This window comes from Microcaecilia unicolor, chromosome 7, assembly GCF_901765095.1.
Source record: "Microcaecilia unicolor chromosome 7, aMicUni1.1, whole genome shotgun sequence".
NCBI lineage: Eukaryota > Metazoa > Chordata > Amphibia > Gymnophiona > Siphonopidae > Microcaecilia > Microcaecilia unicolor.
In genome coordinates this window covers 305,965,076-305,983,564 of record NC_044037.1, presented here as the reverse complement: position 1 = coordinate 305,983,564, position 18,489 = coordinate 305,965,076, and the positions used below count along the sequence as shown (strand labels likewise).

At 42.7% G+C, this 18,489-nt stretch overlaps 1 protein-coding gene across 1 annotated transcript in view; it reads left to right on the top strand.

The window, feature by feature from the left end:
• The window catches only part of CNPPD1 (cyclin Pas1/PHO80 domain containing 1), a 30,987-nt gene extending 20,017 nt beyond the window's left edge, over nt 1-10,970 (top strand). Inside the window, exon 8 of the mRNA XM_030209902.1 lies at nt 9,426-10,970. Coding sequence (XP_030065762.1) covers nt 9,426-10,106 — 681 coding nt within the window. The 3' untranslated portion in view covers nt 10,107-10,970. The remainder of the gene's footprint in view (nt 1-9,425) is intronic.
• Nucleotides 10,971-18,489: the final 7,519 nt, after the last annotated feature.

Sequence of the window (18,489 nt, the reverse complement as noted above, 5' to 3'; positions counted from 1 at the left end):
CTTTTTCTATTTTCAGTGAGTAAATTGTCAGTTGAAATGTTCATGTGGTATTTTTAGATTTTCCACAGTACAGGGGGACATTGATCACTGTTTCTGTTTCTCTGGTGTTGCATTGTATTCAGAGTCTGGTTTCTTGGTGTTTCAGTTTAAATTTTGTATTACATATTTCTGTTTTTAAGTTTGTGGTTACTTATTGTCTACTTGCTGAGGGTCTGTAATTGCTTTAGTTTTTCCATAGTTGTATTGATGATCTAGTGCAGTGTTTCCCAAGTCCAGTCCTGGAGTACCCCTTGCCAGTCAGTTTTTCAGGATATCCACAATGAATATGCATGAACTTGATTTGCATACACTTCCTCTATTATATGCATATTCATTGTGGATTTCCTGAAAACCTCTTTCTCAAGTCCGGTTTTGGCAAGGGGTACTCCAGGACCGGACTTAGGAAACACTGATCTAGCCTAGGAAAGGCAGCATTGTGCTTGACTGCTTAAATATTTTTAATTTAAATGCTTTACTTTTTACAGTGCTGCCTTTCCTAGGTAGGCCCTCACTATGTGACTACTGGAAGTTGGTGCTATTATGTTATGGTAGAATTGGTTTATAGTCTTGAGTGACTTTTTGTAGGGGTTTGTATTACTTCACCTCATGCCTGGATTTGGATTTAGCTTATGCCATTCTCAGAATTAGCTAAGTGTGAGCTGTGTTCAGATACAGTAGGTATTTTCCTGTACCTGGAGGGTTTACAGTCTGCCTTCACCTGTGGCAATGGAAGGTTAAGTAACTTGTCCAAGATCTCGAGGTGTGTCAACAGGATTAGAATCCTGGCTTCTTCTCTAACCATTAGGTAGCGCTGATACAGATAATACTTATTCCAAACATGTTTGCTTGCCTTTAGTTTGTTACCAGATATATAGCCCAATGACCTGGTGTAATACATAGGATTGAAGGTCAGCTGGGGATGGAATGAGTGGAATGTTTTGGCTGTAATTATGTGTTGATATTCTCTGTTATGGGAAACAGGCTAGTTGTTTAAGGGATGCCAGCACCTCTGGGAAAGGCACCTTCAACCTGTGCAGGTCTGGGAGAGTTATTCTCTGTTATGGGAAACAGGCTGGTTGTTTAAGGGATGCCAGCGTGTGCAAGTCTGGGAAAGGCACCTCTGTTTCACACTATAAAAGAGGGTGGAGCACGGACCTTCTTTAGAAGCTTTCCTGAACAAAGGGACGCCTTGTTCAGTGATGTCCCTGCAATCTCTGAGGAAGAGCTAGTGCTTCCCTGGTGGTCTTCCCAGATGCTGACTGAATTGCGGGTGCTGAATTCTTTCACAACAAGGTTCAAAAGATAAACCTTGCTTCCTTAGCGTCCCTCCGGACCGGACCAGGATTGGACTGTTGGGTTGTGCCCGCCTACCAGCAGGTGGAGACTGAGAAAAACTCTGACTCTAGAGAGCCAATAGGAGCCCTGGCCATGTGACCTTAGCCTCAGTATTTTCTCAGTCTCTCAGCAGGTAGGAAGTGAGCCCATTAGTCTCTCTCTCTCTTTTTCTCTATAAGATATTACAGATATATTTATAATACTTCTTCTGTGCCTGGAATCATAATTAGAGGCTTGACAGGGTTTCTTTTCTTTCTTTGACAGCCTCTGGGGTGTTAAACTCGAGTGTCTCGAGTCCACCCCCCTTCCTCCCCATCTCCCTGGCTTAGCAGGGAAGGGCCGTCCCTTTCTCTGGAAAGGTGTACCGTCTTTGGGAGAGGCAGCCACTTTTAATAGGCAGCTGTTTTTAAAGAATTAAATCAAGTAAAAGAAAATTAAAAGAATTAATTCAAATGAAAGGAATTTAAAGGAAGTAGTTTTTGCTTTCCCCAGGCTTATAACGAGCAGGTAGCTCTTCTGTCTTATTCTGTTTGAAGAGTTTATTTTCTTTTCTTGCGGAGCTATTTAAAAAAAAAAAAAAAAAAGTGAAAAGTCAGCATCTGTGACTTTAATCGGCGTTTTTTTGTTATCTTCATTATTTTTCCTCTGCTATCCGGCGTTGTTAGCGGCGGTAGTTGTAAAAAAAAAAAAAAGAGGCGCGAACTGTTAAGCGCGTGCTCGCTCTTGGACGGGTCTGTATAGCTTGGGAGCTGTATTGACGGTTCCTGTTCGGGCCAGAGGCTAAACCATGTTTTGTGCGGCCTCGGAGGCTATCTGTTTTTCGGCGGCACGGATTTCCTGCTTCTTCGTCGGTCCAGTTAGTGGTTTTCTCCCCCGAACTTTATTCTTCGCATTTTGGCGCGCTTGGCCGCCATTGTTTTGCATGCAGCTGCAATTTCCCTTGACGTGGCAGCGTTTTTCTGCTTTTACTGTGTTTGGCTGTTTGTGCAATGGAAAGGAGATATTGTTTCTCTGGTAGTTGGGGCAATTGGTAGTATATTTTCCCTGAAATTAATTTTTACATGTATTTTTCTAACTATTAAAAAAAAAAAAGAAATGCTACGATGCGAATGGCGCTCATTTTGTTTTTCCCTCTGTTTTTTCTCCGTCGTGGACTTTTTGGTTGCTAGCAATGTTGTGAATTAAAGTGCAGCTCAGTTGGCGATTTCTTTGTTCTTGGCAAGACTCCGATTCAAAGTGCAGCTCAGTCGGGAATTCTCTGTTTTTGACAATGGGGCGAATTAAATTGTATCTCAGCTCCAAAATAACCATTTTCCTATTCCTTTCCCTTGTGTGTGATGTTTGGAGGAAAGGTCTTCGCTATTGTCTAGCGCAGTTTTTATGGGGGTCCAGTGTACGTCACTCTGTGTCTTTCTCATTTCCTGGTGAATAGGACTACATTGTCTAATAGTCAATTGATTAGTACTTTACAAATCTGGCCATAATATCTTAGTTCCTTTCAAGCATTTCCCTTCATGGCTATGATGTTATACAGTGTTTTTAAGAACTTAACAAACATTTTCTATGGCATAGGCTATCTGGTTCAGGTGCCATGTGGATAGAACTAAATTGCCGGATAGTCTATTGTTTGGTACTTTACAATGCTGGATATAAGATCTTAATTCCTTTCAGGAAATTTTCCTCCGTGGCTATGTTCTTATACTGTGTTTTAAGATCTTAACAAACGTTCTCTAGAGTGTAGGCTATATGGTTCAGATGCCATGTGCAATGAAATACATTGTCTGATACTCAATTGTTGCGTACTTTGCAATTCTGGACATTAAGGTCTTACTTCCTTTCAGCAATTTTCTTTCATGGCTATGCGTTCTCTTTGGCATAGCAGATGACAGCTGCATAGGCTACATGGTTCAGATGGTTCTCATATTCTAGGAGACTCAGTCCTGTCTACCAAGCACCCAGTTTTCTCAGATGCTTTAGAAGGCATGTTTTATTCACATCTTCTCTACTTTCCAACTGTCTTGGAGTTTCTCATGTGTTATCTTAGTTTTCTTCTAGGACTTACAAGATATATGTTAACTTAGGGAGTAAAGTTATCCGGTCAATTTGCATTTTCTCCCACTTAAGGATAGTGGGAGGTCCTCACGCCATCTACTTGTATTTTTGTTTCCTCTATCTGTTCAGCCTGGGCACATGGTAAACATTCTGGTTTTGTCCAGTATGACCATCCATAACATCTGCTATCCCTTTCTCTTCCTTACAGATTTTAGGGTCTTGTTTCAAGCTTTCTTGACGTCAGGTACAGTCTTGTCTCCTGTGGCACAAATTCACCACCTTTTCCGTAATAGGTATTTTCCAAGTCTATTCCATTTCATTTTCATTTTATTCTTCCTCTCTCCAGAGTTTTTTTCTCTTGGAAGGAGATTCACTCATTTTCTGTGCATTTTTTGCCATAAGGGCATAAGTGTTGCCATAATGGGAAAGGCCAAGAGTCCCCATCCTGTTTTCAGATGGGGTCAATCCAGATTGCAAATACCACATTCATATCTCGTGAGTGTGCGTCTGTTCATCTCTGTACTCTCAGTGAGGAAGGAGGCATGACATGATACAAGGTTTGGGGAGATCCAGTAAAATTAAAGGCCAGTGTGTCTCAGTCCACGCGCAACATATGGTGATCCTTTCATTTTCAATCTATACGTCCTCACTCCAGACCTTCCTTTCAATTGGAAGGGGATTCTTTCACTTCCTTTGCATTTTTGCTTAGTATATGAGTATTTTCATACGGGGAAAGTCTAAGAGTCCATTAAGCCCAGCATCCTGTCCTCAGTTGTGGTCAATCCAGGTTGCAAGTACCACATTCATTTCTTATGGGTGTGGGTTGGTAGATTTTAGTACATCTCAGTATAGGAGGAGTAATGTCCACGATACAAGGATGATGAGAAGGTCCTCATTACCAGTTTTCTTGCCCTGCTCTTTGGTCTTGCGTCGGCTCCGCGCACTTTTTTCTTAAGTTATGGTCGTAGTAGCAGCAGCGCTCATGAAACAACGTCTCCTCGTTTCATCCTTTCCTAGATGTCTGGTTCATTACAGACAGTCTTATTGGCAGAGTTGTCAGGTCAAGCAACGGGTGGTGCATTTCGGGCACACTCTAGGTTACGGGGGGCGTGTAGCCAAGTCTCTCATTTGATCTCTCTTTTGAGCTCTCGTGTGATCTCATTAGATTTCGTAGCATGTCTCTATTTTTTCTCTTTGTTTAGTCACGTTGGCGCAGACTGTTTTTGTCTTCTCTACAAGCGTCCCACTTTCTGTTTTCTCTGGATGTTCTTGGGCCTTCGGCCATTACCTTGCTCTATTTTGCAGAGTAAAATTTTACTTTCTAGCTCCCAAGAAGGAATTTTTTCTTCATTCTCTTTGGAGTCTTGGTAGTCTTTTTTTTTGGCAGCTTTTCACTCCGTCAATTTCGTGACCATTGGGAAAAAAAAAAAAAAAAAAACTTCTGGGAGTTCTCAGTGGATAGTACCTTAAGGGGAGGTCCCAGTTCTAGAACTATTTCTTTTCGCTCTGACCTTCCATGTGCCTCACTTACTCTCTTGCTAAAAAGACTTGTCAGCGGCAGAGATAGATGCCCTCTCGTATCCAGATATTTATCTCGGATGGGATTCCCTCCGCTCAGTTGGTCTCTGTATTCTCACTAGTGCAGCACTTGGGTCTGGTGGTTGAGATTGAGCATTCTTCCTGCAAGTATGCCGGGAGCATATACACAGTGAGCAGTTTTTTGATGGCTGCATCTGTGAAAATATATATGTATATTTATAGTTCTACTACATAAGTACATATGTAATTCCACACTGGGAAAAGCTCAAAGGTCCTATCGAGCCCACCTTTCGGTCCACGGCCAATCCAGACCATGAGCACCTGGCTAGATTCCTAAACGTGCAAACATTCTATACATGTTATTCCTGGAACTGTGTAGTGTTTTATGGACTTCTATATGTATCTAACAGATGAAAGGTACTAACAAGTGTCTACTGTTGATTTATTCCCGTTTTCACTAATTGGGGTTTACGACAAGAGTCTCAGGTGATCTGCTTGCAGAGGCAACAGCTACAGATGATTCTTTCTCTCTCATTTGAATTGCGCTCTGAGATATGTTTTCTTCATGTTGGGTAACTGCAGCGGCTGTCAGTTTATTTGCACCTTCAGTCTAGTTTGCAGCAGGGATTTAGCTACCTTCTTCTTCTGCATAGTATTTAACTGCATTCTTGTTTTTACCTATTTAGCTTCTAGTGATCAGGTACTTTCTCACTGACAGGCTTTACATACTTCCAATCTGTTGCTAGGTCAGCAATAGTCTACGATATCGGGAGTATTGTACTTCAGGATTTCGGTTTCCACTTTCTCAGCTGAGGTAGATTCATTGCAGTTTTTTGTTTACAGGCGGCTCTGCTTCTACCTTTGCCATCTTTCTTTCAGTCGTTTTTTTTGTTTTTCTCGAGTCTCTCTGTCCTTTGCGCTGCACAGATAGTGCAGTAGGGGGACATTATATAGTGGCCACTTGGTAGGGGACAATGTTCAGCGTCGCTTGGACTTTTCAGCTTTTTTGCTTTGTAGTTATTCTATTTAGTTTATTGGCGGTTCTTGGATCGTCAAGCTTTTGGCTTCGTATTCATCCTAGTTTGGGTGTTTTCAGGGACTCTACTGCATTCTCAATGTCTGTCCCTCCCGTAAGATTACTGCTTTGGTACTTCCCAACAGTCCAATCCTGGTCCGGTCCGGAGGGACGCTAAGGAAGGAGAAATTAGATCTTACCTGCTAATTTGCTTTCCTTTAGTCCCTCCGGACCGGACCAGGCCCCTCCCATGTTCTATCAACTCTTTAGATTCTTTTATTAAGTTTGGAAGTGGAATGTTTCAAAAAAACAAACAAACAGATGATACTGTATATATATATTAAAAAAAAAAAAAAAAAAAAAAGACTTTGCGTGGTCCATACCACTTCTCTGGTGGTTGCTGGTGAGCTCGGTTGCTGGAATATATATAAAACCTTAAATATGTCATACCACTTCTCTGGTGAGAGTTGCTGGTGACTTCAGTTGCTGGAATATATATAAAGCCTTAAATATGTCATACCACTTCTCTGGTGAGAGTTGCTGGTGACTTCAGTTGCTGGAATATATATAAAGCCTTAAATATGTCATACCACTTCTTTGGTGAGAGTTGCTGGTGAGCTCAGTTGCTGGAATAGATATAAAGCCTTAAATATGTTATACCACTTCTCTGTCGAGAGTTGCTGGTGAGCTCAGTTGATGGAATATATATGAAACCTTAAGTGAGTCATACTACTTCTCTGGTGAGAGATGCTGGTGAGCTCTAATACGAATGGGCCATGCCACTTCTCTGGTGAGAGTTGCTGGCGAGCTCTAATACAAATGGGCCATACCACTTCTCTGGTGAGAGTTGCTGGTGAGCTCTAGTACTCGGTTTTGCCGAGGAATTTGTGGCTGCTAGGATTCCATACGGCACAGAAGTTCTTTCTTTCTTTCCTGCTTTGTTATTCAAATACTGAGGCTAAGGTCACATGGCCAGGGCTCCTATTGGCTCTCTAGAGTCAGAGTTTTTCTCAGTCTCCACCTGCTGGTAGGCGGGCACAACCCAACAGTCCAATCCTGGTCCGGTCCGGAGGGACTAAAGGAAAGCAAATTAGCAGGTAAGATCTAATTTCTCCTTTCTCTACCTCACCAGCTCTCCCTCCACTAGTCCGTTCCCCTCTCTCTCCTTCCCCTCATTCCCTTTCCTCCTTTCCTGAAGTTACTATTGAGGAAACTACACTTCTCCTTTCTTCCTCAAAATGTACCACCTGTTCCTCTGATCCCATTCCCACCCACCTTCTTAATGCCATCTCTCCTACTCTTATTCCTTTTATCTGTCACATTCTCAACCTCTCACTTTCCACTGCGACTGTCCCTGCTTCCTTTAAACATGCTGTGGTCACACCTCTCCTTAAGAAGCCTTCACTTGACCCTACTTGTCCCTCTAATTACCGACCCATCTCCCTCCTTCCTTTTCTCTCCAAATTACTTGAGCGTGCTGTTCACCGCCGCTGCCTTGATTTTCTCTCCTCACATGCTATTCTTGACCCATTACAATCTGGTTTTCGCCCTCTCCACTCAACTGAAACTGCGCTTACTAAAGTCTCCAATGACCTATTACTGGCTAAATCCAGAGGTCAATATTCCATCCTCATTCTTCTTGATCTTTCCGCTGCTTTTGACACTGTCGATCACAGCATACTTCTCGATACCCTGTCCTCACTTGGATTCCAGGGCTCTGTCCTTTCCTGGTTCTCTTCCTACCTCTCCCTCCGCACCTTTAGTGTTCACTCTGGTGGATCCTCTTCTACTTCTATCCCTCTGCCTGTCGGTGTACCTCAGGGTTCTGTTCTTGGTCCCCTCCTCTTTTCTATCTACACTTCTTCCCTTGGTTCATTAATCTCATCCCATGGCTTTTCCTACCACCTCTATGCTGATGACTCCCAAATCTACCTTTCTACCCCTGATATCTCACCTTGCATCCAAACCAAAGTTTCAGCGTGCTTGTCTGACATTGCTGCCTGGATGTCTCAACGCCACCTGAAATTAAATATGACCAAAACCGAGCTTCTCATTTTCCCCCCCAAACCCACCTCCCCGCTCCCCCCGTTTTCTATTTCTGTTGATGGCTCTCTCATTCTCCCTGTCTCCTCAGCTCGAAACCTTGGGGTCATCTTTGACTCTTCTCTCTCCTTCTCTGCTCATATCCAGCAGACCGCCAAGACCTGTCGTTTCTTTCTTTACAACATCCGTAAAATCCGCCCCTTTCTTTCCGAGCACTCTACCAAAACCCTCATCCACACCCTTGTCACCTCTCGTTTAGACTACTGCAATCTGCTTCTTGCTGGCCTCCCACTTAGTCACCTCTCCCCTCTCCAGTCGGTTCAAAACTCTGCTGCCCGTCTCATCTTCCGCCAGGGTCGCTTTACTCATACTACCCCTCTCCTCAAGACCCTTCACTGGCTCCCTATCCGTTTTCGCATCCTGTTCAAACTTCTTCTACTAACCTATAAATGTATTCACTCTGCTGCTCCCCAGTATCTCTCCACACTCGTCCTTCCCTACACCCCTTCCCGTGCACTCCGCGCCATGGATAAATCCTTCTTATCTGTTCCCTTCTCCACTACTGCCAACTCCAGACTTCACGCCTTCTATCTCGCTGCACCCTACGCCTGGAATAAACTTCCTGAGCCCCTACGTCTTGCCCCATCCTTGGCCACCTTTAAATCTAGACTGAAAACCCACCTCTTTAACATTGCTTTTGACTCTTAACCACTCGCCTCCACCTACCCTCCTCTCTTCCTTCCCGTTCACATTAATTGATTTGATTTGCTTACTTTATTTTTTGTCTATTAGATTGTAAGCTCTTTGAGCAGGGACTGTCTTTCTTCTATGTTTGTACAGCGCTGCGTATGCCTTGTAGCGCTATAGAAATGCTAAATAGTAGTAGTAGTAGTAGTGCTGTAAGTATCTTGGTGTATGTGTTCACATATGTATCACCAATAAAAGCGATATACCGCATATTGTGTCTGGTGGCTTTTGTGTTACACCTGGTTGCAACATAAAAAAAAAAATAAGTATTAAGAAGATCATTTTATTGTTACCAGTAATTGCTATATTCTGTTACAGTGCTGCAGAACATCACTGTTCACTTAGTCATCTGGAAGGTGCTGGACTTGTGCGGCTGTGTGTGTGGGGGGGGAGGGGCTAGGGTTAACTAGGAGCCAACTATTAAGGTGCCTGCATATATATCCAGGATACTGCAAATATTGTTCTGTTCAATATGGTTTTGAATATTTTAATTCAGTGTATTCATTTCGCATATTACCGTCAGTAACGGTGAGGTGGCAGAGTTGCACATTAAAGAGATCTTTCTCTGCTGGGTTCAAGAGAACCCCCACTATTCCTTTATTGCTCCCATCAAGGATTTTAAATTGCCATGTCTAAACTTTCTTTCTCTCTGTAGTTGGCGTGCATCCTCTGCGTGGTATATCTGACAGGTGTGGCTGCTGTCTTCGCATCTGTTGCTGTTTTGCATCAGGCAATGTGTCTGAAGAATGCATCAAATGGAGGGTCTCAGCTGAGCTCATTGGCAGTCATCCCTCGATCTGGTGAGCTACTCTTGGATGGAGCGTCACAGATGAACTCTGAGATGTCCCCGAGTTCTTCCTCTGGTCTTGCACAAGCCCCAGACCTAGCACCTGAGTTTCCCAACTCTTCAGCTCCTGTTTCCCCCTGCTTTTGGGAAAATGATCCAGTGGAGAGACGCTCAAGTCTCACTGCCACAGCACTGTATCTTTGGGGCTCTGTTCTCACAGCTCTGAGCTACACTGAGGAGGCAGTTCCTGCAGTCTCTCAAGTCCCCCGACCCTGCCCCAACTGTATAAACCGCCTGAAGGACCTTGCTATTGCCCGATCCTACCAGAAATCCAACTATACGAACAGTGGAATCCCCTACTACGTGGCATCCGTGAACACTGCCTGCAGCGGCCACAGCAAGTCAAAGATGGACATGGCCAGTAACTGGAATCCCTTTTCAGGCCTTGCATTTGTTTCTCCTCTAAAGGGAAAATATTGGACAGACCTGTATTCCTTAAGACCAAACATGGATTTTGAAAGGCTAAAAACCTTTGTTGTTCCTGGTTAATAGACGGTGGTTCCCTGTGTATGTGTGCATGCATGTGTGAACATACTCATGTGGGTGTGCCTGAAAAGTCCGTGGGGCTTATAAATCCCAAAGAACCTGAGGTTGTTGGTAACTGAATTCTAGTTCTGCTGGCTGTATACTGGGTATTGGCAAAACTTACCCCTGGGCAATACACAAAGGCACATGCCTAATCATACAACCAAATGTTGTGCGGTAAGGTATACCTGTGTTTGACAGCCCAATCTGGGTTTCCTGGTGGCTGTGATAGATAGAAGCAACAACAAAGAGAGTCCAAAATCTCCTGCAAAAAAGACAGTCACAACAAAAAATGAGCGGAAGCTGTCCAGAAAGACCAGACTGGAGCCACAGATATTGGAACAAAAGTCATTTATTGCGACCCAACACGGTCCGTGTTTCGGCCAAAAAGGCCTTCCTCAGGGGTCTAAAACAAAGATACAACGTGTATAATATAACATAGTAAAAACAATATAAAAACATAGAGTCACATATTATATGTATAATGGTGGCTTTAAAATGACATTTTATATCTAAAATATGCATTTAAAGTGAAATCGCAAGTAAATTGTACCGATGGATTGTGAAATATGTGTGATGCTATTCAAACAAAATATGTGTCTTTTTTTATGTGTCTCTTCTATATCACATATTTTGTTTGAATAGCATCACACATATTTCACAATCCATCGGTACAATTTACTTGCGATTTCACTTTAAATGCATATTTTAGATATAAAATGTCATTTTAAAGCCACCATTATACATATAATATGTGACTCTATGTTTTTATATTGTTTTTACTATGTTATATTATACACGTTGTATCTTTGTTTTAGACCCCTGAGGAAGGCCTTTTTGGCCGAAACACGGACCGTGTTGGGTCGCAATAAATGACTTTTGTTCCAATATCTGTGGCTTCAGTCTGGTCTTTCTGGACAGCTTCCGCTCATTTTTTGTTGTGGCTGTGATAGATATGCATAATATTTGCATACAATGGATTTACGTTGTATGTAGATTTATCCCATGCATATTTATTACCTGTAAACAGGCACACATTGCTGACGTACCAAGCTATGCATGCACACCTGCACTCTGGCAGCCATGTGCTTCTAGTCATACTTCTAAGGACACGCACCTATGCAGAAACATTTGTTTGGCTATGCTTACTGACAGTACTTGAGGGACTCTGTGTGCTGGTCTGATGATCCTCCGAGGAAGTCCAGTCACAGCTGGGTTTATCTAGGCTGCAGATATTTTATTTAAAATCCAAAAGCCATCACTGGAGTAGTTCTGAGATCTTTAATATGGATGACGTGTAGTTGATGCATTCAGATTCAGTGGTAGGAGGGGATTCTGCTGGCTTGTTCTTTCGGTGAGCTGGGAGACGGGCTCTGACTTGCACAAAACTCAGAAAACTGAATGGGGTAATATTCAGCTACGGGGGTCGGTGTTTTTTTTTTATTTTATTTTATTTAAACGCCAACAGTGCAGGCACAATTAGCCCCAGATTTTCAGTGTTTTGCCGTGTCTGAGCACTGAATATCGGGGGTGGGAGGGGCTACCAGAGCTCATTCTGGCCGCCCCTTGTACCACCTCTGACATGCCCACTTTTTATAGGGGGGGGGGGGGGGCGGTCAGAGCTGATACTTAGCAGAAGTCCCTGGTTAAGTGCCGCAGAATATCGATCTTTGGGTGGCCCCCAGACGATTTAAGTGGACAGAAGCACCTCCTGCCTGCTTCGGTCATTTTGAATATCAGCTGGAATGTTTTTCTGAGATCCCAGACACACACTCGCTACGTTAGGTACAGATCTTTCAATTATACATTTTCTTAAAAAATAAAAATACTTTTCCAAACTACTGGCCTGGATAAATTCATTTGGTCTACTGTCATTGTTTCTTCCCATTTTTCCTTGGTGTTTAACATTTTCTTCCCCCCCCCCCCCCCTTTTCCCACTCTCTCTTCTAACAGTTTCTTTTTTCTCCATGGATGATAAGGATCACTATAGCCAAATATCATGTAGTCAAGATTTATTTATTTATTGCATTTGTATCCCACATTTTCCCACCTTTTTGCGGGCTCAGTGTGGCTTACAATACGATATGAATGATGGAAATACAATTTGTTACAACTTGGTTATGGATTACATTGTGAAGAGTTATGCGAGACAATCAAAGTGTTGTTAAGGAATATAAACACTGGAACCAAACCTTGAAACATTGGAAGGAGACAGCGGGAGGTTAAAAGGGCATTATGTATGGTACACATATTAATTTCCTAGAGATCAGAAAACCCCAGAAGACTGTGGGCAGGGGTGTGCTGGTAAATTTTTAACAGGCTCTTTCTCCGGACGTAGCCAGCTCTGCAGTTGGAAGGGCCAGGGGTGGCCGGTGTGGGGGGGGAGCAACACTTGCCTCTCTCTCCTCCCTCCCTTCGTGCGGGCACGCTAGGCATACCTTTGCTGGCCGCCAATAAATGGACTGCCACCACTCCCAACGTCTTGCTCTGAGCAGCATGCTGGAAACAAGGAGCAGGGAGCAGCAGTAGTCTATTTACTTGGCTTGCAGGGCTCAGCATCCCCACCAGCAAAGTAAAAGAGAATTCAGCAGGGGGCCCAAGCCCACATTTTGGGAGCCAGTTGTTAAAGAAGCCATGGAGGGCCCTACTTTAACAACCGGCTCCCAAAAAACTTAACCACCGGCTCTTGCGAGCCTGTGAGAGCCTGCTCCAGCACACCACTGACTGTGGGGGAATTCCTGCACAGTCTCCTGCATCTCTACTGCCAGTCATTTTTCATCCTGCAGTCAGGGAGACTCATCAATATCTTCAATCAACACGTCAGGAAATTGCTTTCTATTTAAAAAGAACTTCAAAACCACTATTACTTAATTTGACCTAACAAAATACCTTTTCACCACACTGGAGATCAAGCCTGGGTTTCAACATTGTCCAAACTGTTGCAGAAAAATGTCTGTTGCGGACATGCAGCAGAGCTGTGGCTGTTATGTAGGCGAGTCCCATCGAAGTAGTGACTGAAGTGTACAAATAAGGCTTAAGATGAAAGAATATCTTGTGTGAAAGTGGGGCTACTACTACTTATCATTTCTATAGCGCTACTAGACGTACGCAGCACTGTACACTTGAACATGAAGAGACAGTCCCTGCTCGACAGAGCTTACAATCTAATTAGGACAGGCAAACAGGACAAACAAGAGATAAGGGAATATTAAAGTGAGGCTGATAAAATCTGCTCATTTCTCACAGAGGAAGAATCTCTCAAAGAACTGTTGCCATGACAGCTCTAACTCAAAGCATAAGAGGAAAAGACGTGTAATTTAAAATCTTTTGACACCTCTGTTCTTGAAAAGCCGCGACTCTTTAAGCCATCTCTTCTTGTAATACAGACTGCCACCGCCTTCTCTGGTGTAGTTGGTTCTGCTCCAAAAATGTCAGCATCACCCTTATGAGAGATTCCCCAGCATAGAGGTACTGCACAAATAAGCCCTTCTCCAGCTCTGACAAGCAGGCCTGACTGTAGTTAAGAGAATCCGTGCCGAGTACAGGTAGAGATCTTTTGACAAATAGCACAGCAAATCATATAGAGGCAGAAGTGCAAGCAGACATTTGGTCATTCAGATCTGTGTTGGAGGTTTGTTTTTGTCGTGGACATGGTTGGCTCAGGCTGGTTGCTGCACAGAGCACAGCCAGCATGGTGGTGGAGGGAGACCGTAGGGATCGGATGAAAAGTTGAAGCCAATTGGTCTCCGTTTCTCCTTCAACAAAGTAAGCAAAATTGTAACCTCTGAGCTGCTGCATCCACGGTTATCACTTTTATATTGTTTGTAGCATTTTTTTTTTTAATTATTTATCTCATATTTTCAAAAATTGCTGGCTTGTGCAGTATACAGATGTACTCAGAGGAAGTATAATAAGGGAATAACGTTTCATAGGTAGAGTAGTAATTTGTTAGAAAGTGTCATCAGTGTATCATTTGGAGGAGCTGGTTATAGGGACACCCTAGCACTGTTATATTGGTGCAGAGATTTTTTTTTTTTCTCTCAAGGTAAACGGCCTCTAAAACAGACATCATGTTATGAGAATGAGGTGTTCAACATTCAGAGTTTGTATTTATTTATTTACTTATTTATATAATTTATATCCCATAATTAAATATGAATTGAGTTGAAACCTGGGAGCACTTAAAATCTTTTTTTTTTTTCCTATGCCTACATCAAAAGAACTTCAAGATGACACAAGTTATAGTGGGCGGAGCCAAGACAAAATGGGTATGGCTGGGGCGTGTACTAAAATTTCCCTCAAAAATCAGGATCCCTTGGCAGTTCTGAAGAAGCGAGATCTATTCCTAGGCGTGAAATACAAGACGCTACACGCGTCAACCTTTTCTCACATGAGCATGCAGCTTTGGAATACACTGCCGCGCAACTTAAGAACGATTAACGAACAAGCTTCCTTCCGCAAATTATTGAAGACCCATCTGTTTGAAACAATTTACGGAAAGAGCCAAAACACATAGAGTCCACACTCACTGTTCATCAATGCATCATACATCCACTTCTGATCTCTCAACCCCCGTAATTCCATATCACTCATACATTTACCCACAGGAATATATACACCATATGTCTTTGTGCCTTAATACTGCCCTTTATGCTTCCCATTGTCTCCTTCCAATGTATCAATGTTGATGTCCCATTGTTATATTCCTAACGATACTTTGATGATCTCGCATAACTTGTACAATGTAACCCATAACCAAGTTGTAACAAATGTATTTCCATTATTCGTATCTTATTGTAAGCCACACTGAGCCCGCAAAGAGGTGGGAAAATGTGGGATACAAATGCAATAAATAAATAAATAGGTATCTTATTTTACAGGATGACCAGGTAAGACCAAATGGAGCTATCATATCAGGAGTACTGATGGTTGGGAGGTGGGGATGGTGCTGGGCAGACTTATACGGTCTGTGCCAGAACCGGTGGTGGGAGGCGGGGATAGTGCTGGGCAGACTTATACGGTCTGTGCCAGAACCGGTGGTGGGAGGCGGGGCTGGTGGTTGGGAGGTGGGGATGGTGCTGGGCAGACTTATACGGTCTGTGCAAGAGCTGGTGTTTGGGAGGCGGGGCTGGTGTTTGGGAGGCGGGGATAGTGCTGGGCAGACTTATACGGTCTGTGCAAGAGCTGGTGGTGGGAGGCGGGGCTGGTGGTTGGGAGGTGGGGATAGTGCTGGGCAGACTTATACGGTCTGTGCAAGAGCCGGTGGTGGGAGGCGGGACTGGTGGTTGGGAGGTGGGGATAGTGTTGGGCAGACTTATATGGTCTGTGCCAGAACCAGTGGTGGGAGGCGGGGCTAGTGCTGGGCAGACTTACATGGTCTGTGCCCTGAAAAGGACAGGTACAAATCAAGGTAAGGTATACACAAAAAGTAGCACATATGAGTTTATCTTGTTGGGAGACTGGATGGACCGTGCAGGTCTTTTTCTGCCGTCATCTACTATGTTACTATATAGAGGCATATTTTCAAAGCACTTAGCCTTCCAAAGTGCCAAAGAAACCTATGGAACTTTGGAAGGCTAAGTGCTTTGAAAATATGCCTCTATGTGAGTAGCTAATATATTCAGAGGAAGAACCTCCGTTTTTTGGATATTTATTTTATATACAGAGAAAGATGCATACAAAATCGACTAATTGAAAAAAAAATGGGATAGAGAAGATTCAGGATTAGATTAAAAAAAAAAAAGCATAATGTCATCAGCATAAGCTGAGATTTTAAATTTTAGAGATGAACATTTGATTCCTGATATATCCTGGGAAGAACAAACCGCTAATAAAAAAATGTTCCAAAGCTATATTAAACAATAAAGGGGAAAGGGGATACCCTTGCCTAGTACCTCTGTGAAGAAAAACAGTTTCAGAAACTGTATTATTAACAAGAATACGGGCTGTTGGGTTGTTATATAAAATTTTAACCTTGTTAATGGAATCTAAAGGGGCCCCGAACCACTGTAGCGTGTGGAAAAGGAACCACCATTCCACTCTGTCAAAAGCTTCTTCGGCGCCTATTGACACAGCAGTAACTGGATCCTGATTTAACTTGGCCTGGTTAGATATATGGTGAAAGAGATGAGCATTGTCCGAAATAAGTCTATTAGGCATAAAGCCCACTTGGTTAGGATGAATAATTGTGGGAACAACTTTAGTAAGCCTTTTGGTAAGAATTTTTGCAAAGATGTTGTAGTCCACATTTAATAGAGAAATAGGGCTGTAATTACATACTGTATCTGCCCCAAGCAGGGCATTGCACCTTTTTATAGCAGTAAACTTCACTTTACTGGTAGACCATTTTAAGGTTTCCTTTTCAACTTTGATTTTTTCAAGAGCACAGTTATATAGAGGAGTTGCTGTTGGCTGATCAGTTGTAATTAGTATATACAGTTTCACTATAATTAACACCAGAGCTGCAGGTTACCATTGAACTGTCTAGGATTGCTAGCGCAGTTCGACCAGTGCTTTGGGCGGGTTAGCCTAGTGTTCACTTGGCTGAAAGGAAGTTCAAAGACAAGAAAAAGATTATACATAGTAACATATAGTAACATAGTAGATGACGGCAGAAAAAGACCTGCACGGCCCATCTAGTCTGCCCAACAAGATAAACTCATGTGTGCACCTTACCTTGATTTGTATCTGCCATTTTCAGGGCTCAGACTGTAGAAGTCTTGCCCAGCACTATCCCCATTTTCATGTATTACAGCAATAAACATAACTTCTGTTTTACTTCTTTTTTGCCTCATGGACTTTTTTGTTTGTTGTTTCTTCATCCTTTCTCTTTGATTTTAATTATTTTTATATACTGTTTAGTACCAACCTTTTAAAGTGGTTTACAGAACAGAAAAACTATGGTGTATACTTAATCATTTGCTATCACCAAAATTAAAGGTAAAGCCATACAATAAAAAATAAATAAAAATAACATTTACAATCAAATTTCCACTATGTTTCTTTTGAAAAAAAAAAAAAAATCAATACTGGTGCCTAAGGTGTTGGGGAATTGATTATTGTGAAAATCACATAAGGCATTCATGATTTTTGAATTTTAAGACTTTTTGTTTGTACCATAAAGAACACCATGAAATACTTTCTTCAAACTAGTATAGTGGTTGCTGTGTTAGTCTACTTTGAATTATTTATTTATTTGGATTTTGCTCACACCTTTTTCAGTAGTAGCTCAAGGTGAGTTACATTCAGATACATTGGATGTTTCTCTATCCCAGGAGGGCTCATAATCTAATTTTGCACCTGAGGTCACAAGGAGCAGCAGTGGGATCTGAACTGGCCACCTCTGGATTGCAAGACCCAGTGCTCTAACCACTAAGCCACACCTCCACTCCTATTCGTTGAGGTTCTACATGGAATGTTGCTACTCTGAGATTCTGCATGGAATCTTGTTACTCTTTAGGATTCTAGAATCTTGCTATTTATTTAGATTTTGCTCACACCTTTTTCAGTAGTAGCTCAAGGTGAGTTACATTCAGATACATTGGATGTTTCTATCCCAGGAGGGCTCATAATCTAATTTTGTACCTGAGGCAATGGAGAGTTAAGTGACTTGCCCAAGATCACAAGGAGCAGCAGTGGGATTTGAACCAGCCACCTCTGGATGTCAAGACTGATGCTCTAAAACCACTAGGCTATGTCTCCATTTGAAACATAAAGAAATTAAAACAATATATTTTTTAACTGGACATTTTTTTTAAATATGTTGAGAATGTAGAAGAACCTTTCTCCACTGACAAAAGTGATTTCGTAGAGAAAATCTAAAAACACTCTGCTTAGAGCTAGCTGTTTTAATGCCACTTAGAGGATAGTGATATAACTTAGTTTTTTTTTTTTTTTTAATGCCCATGACTGGAACAACCCTATAAGCAAAAGCAGGTTGGATTTTTTCCTCCTTGGTAATCGTACGACACTCCTCTATCCCAATGCTGTTATGTAAGTGCTAGCTCATAAGTGTTACCATACTTGGGACAGTTCACCAAACCCAGTGTGCTGGAAAGACACGGATCCATCAGTTATCCAGGCTGTGTGGACATTGCTGACAGCAAAAGGAGTGAATAATGGCGGTGGGGGGGGGGGGGGGGGGGACGTATGAAGCAAAGCAATGAATATAGGGAGAAGTGAAGCTGCACAACTGCTACCATGATGAGCTGTTCTAGTAGAACCCGGAAGTGGCTGGCGCGAGCGGTAGAAGAACGTGGCCGGCCGGCCGCCCCGCCCTCTCCGGCTGCGTAAACATCGGCGCATAGCGTGCGTGCGTAGGCACTGTGCGGTTGCTAGGGGCGCCGGG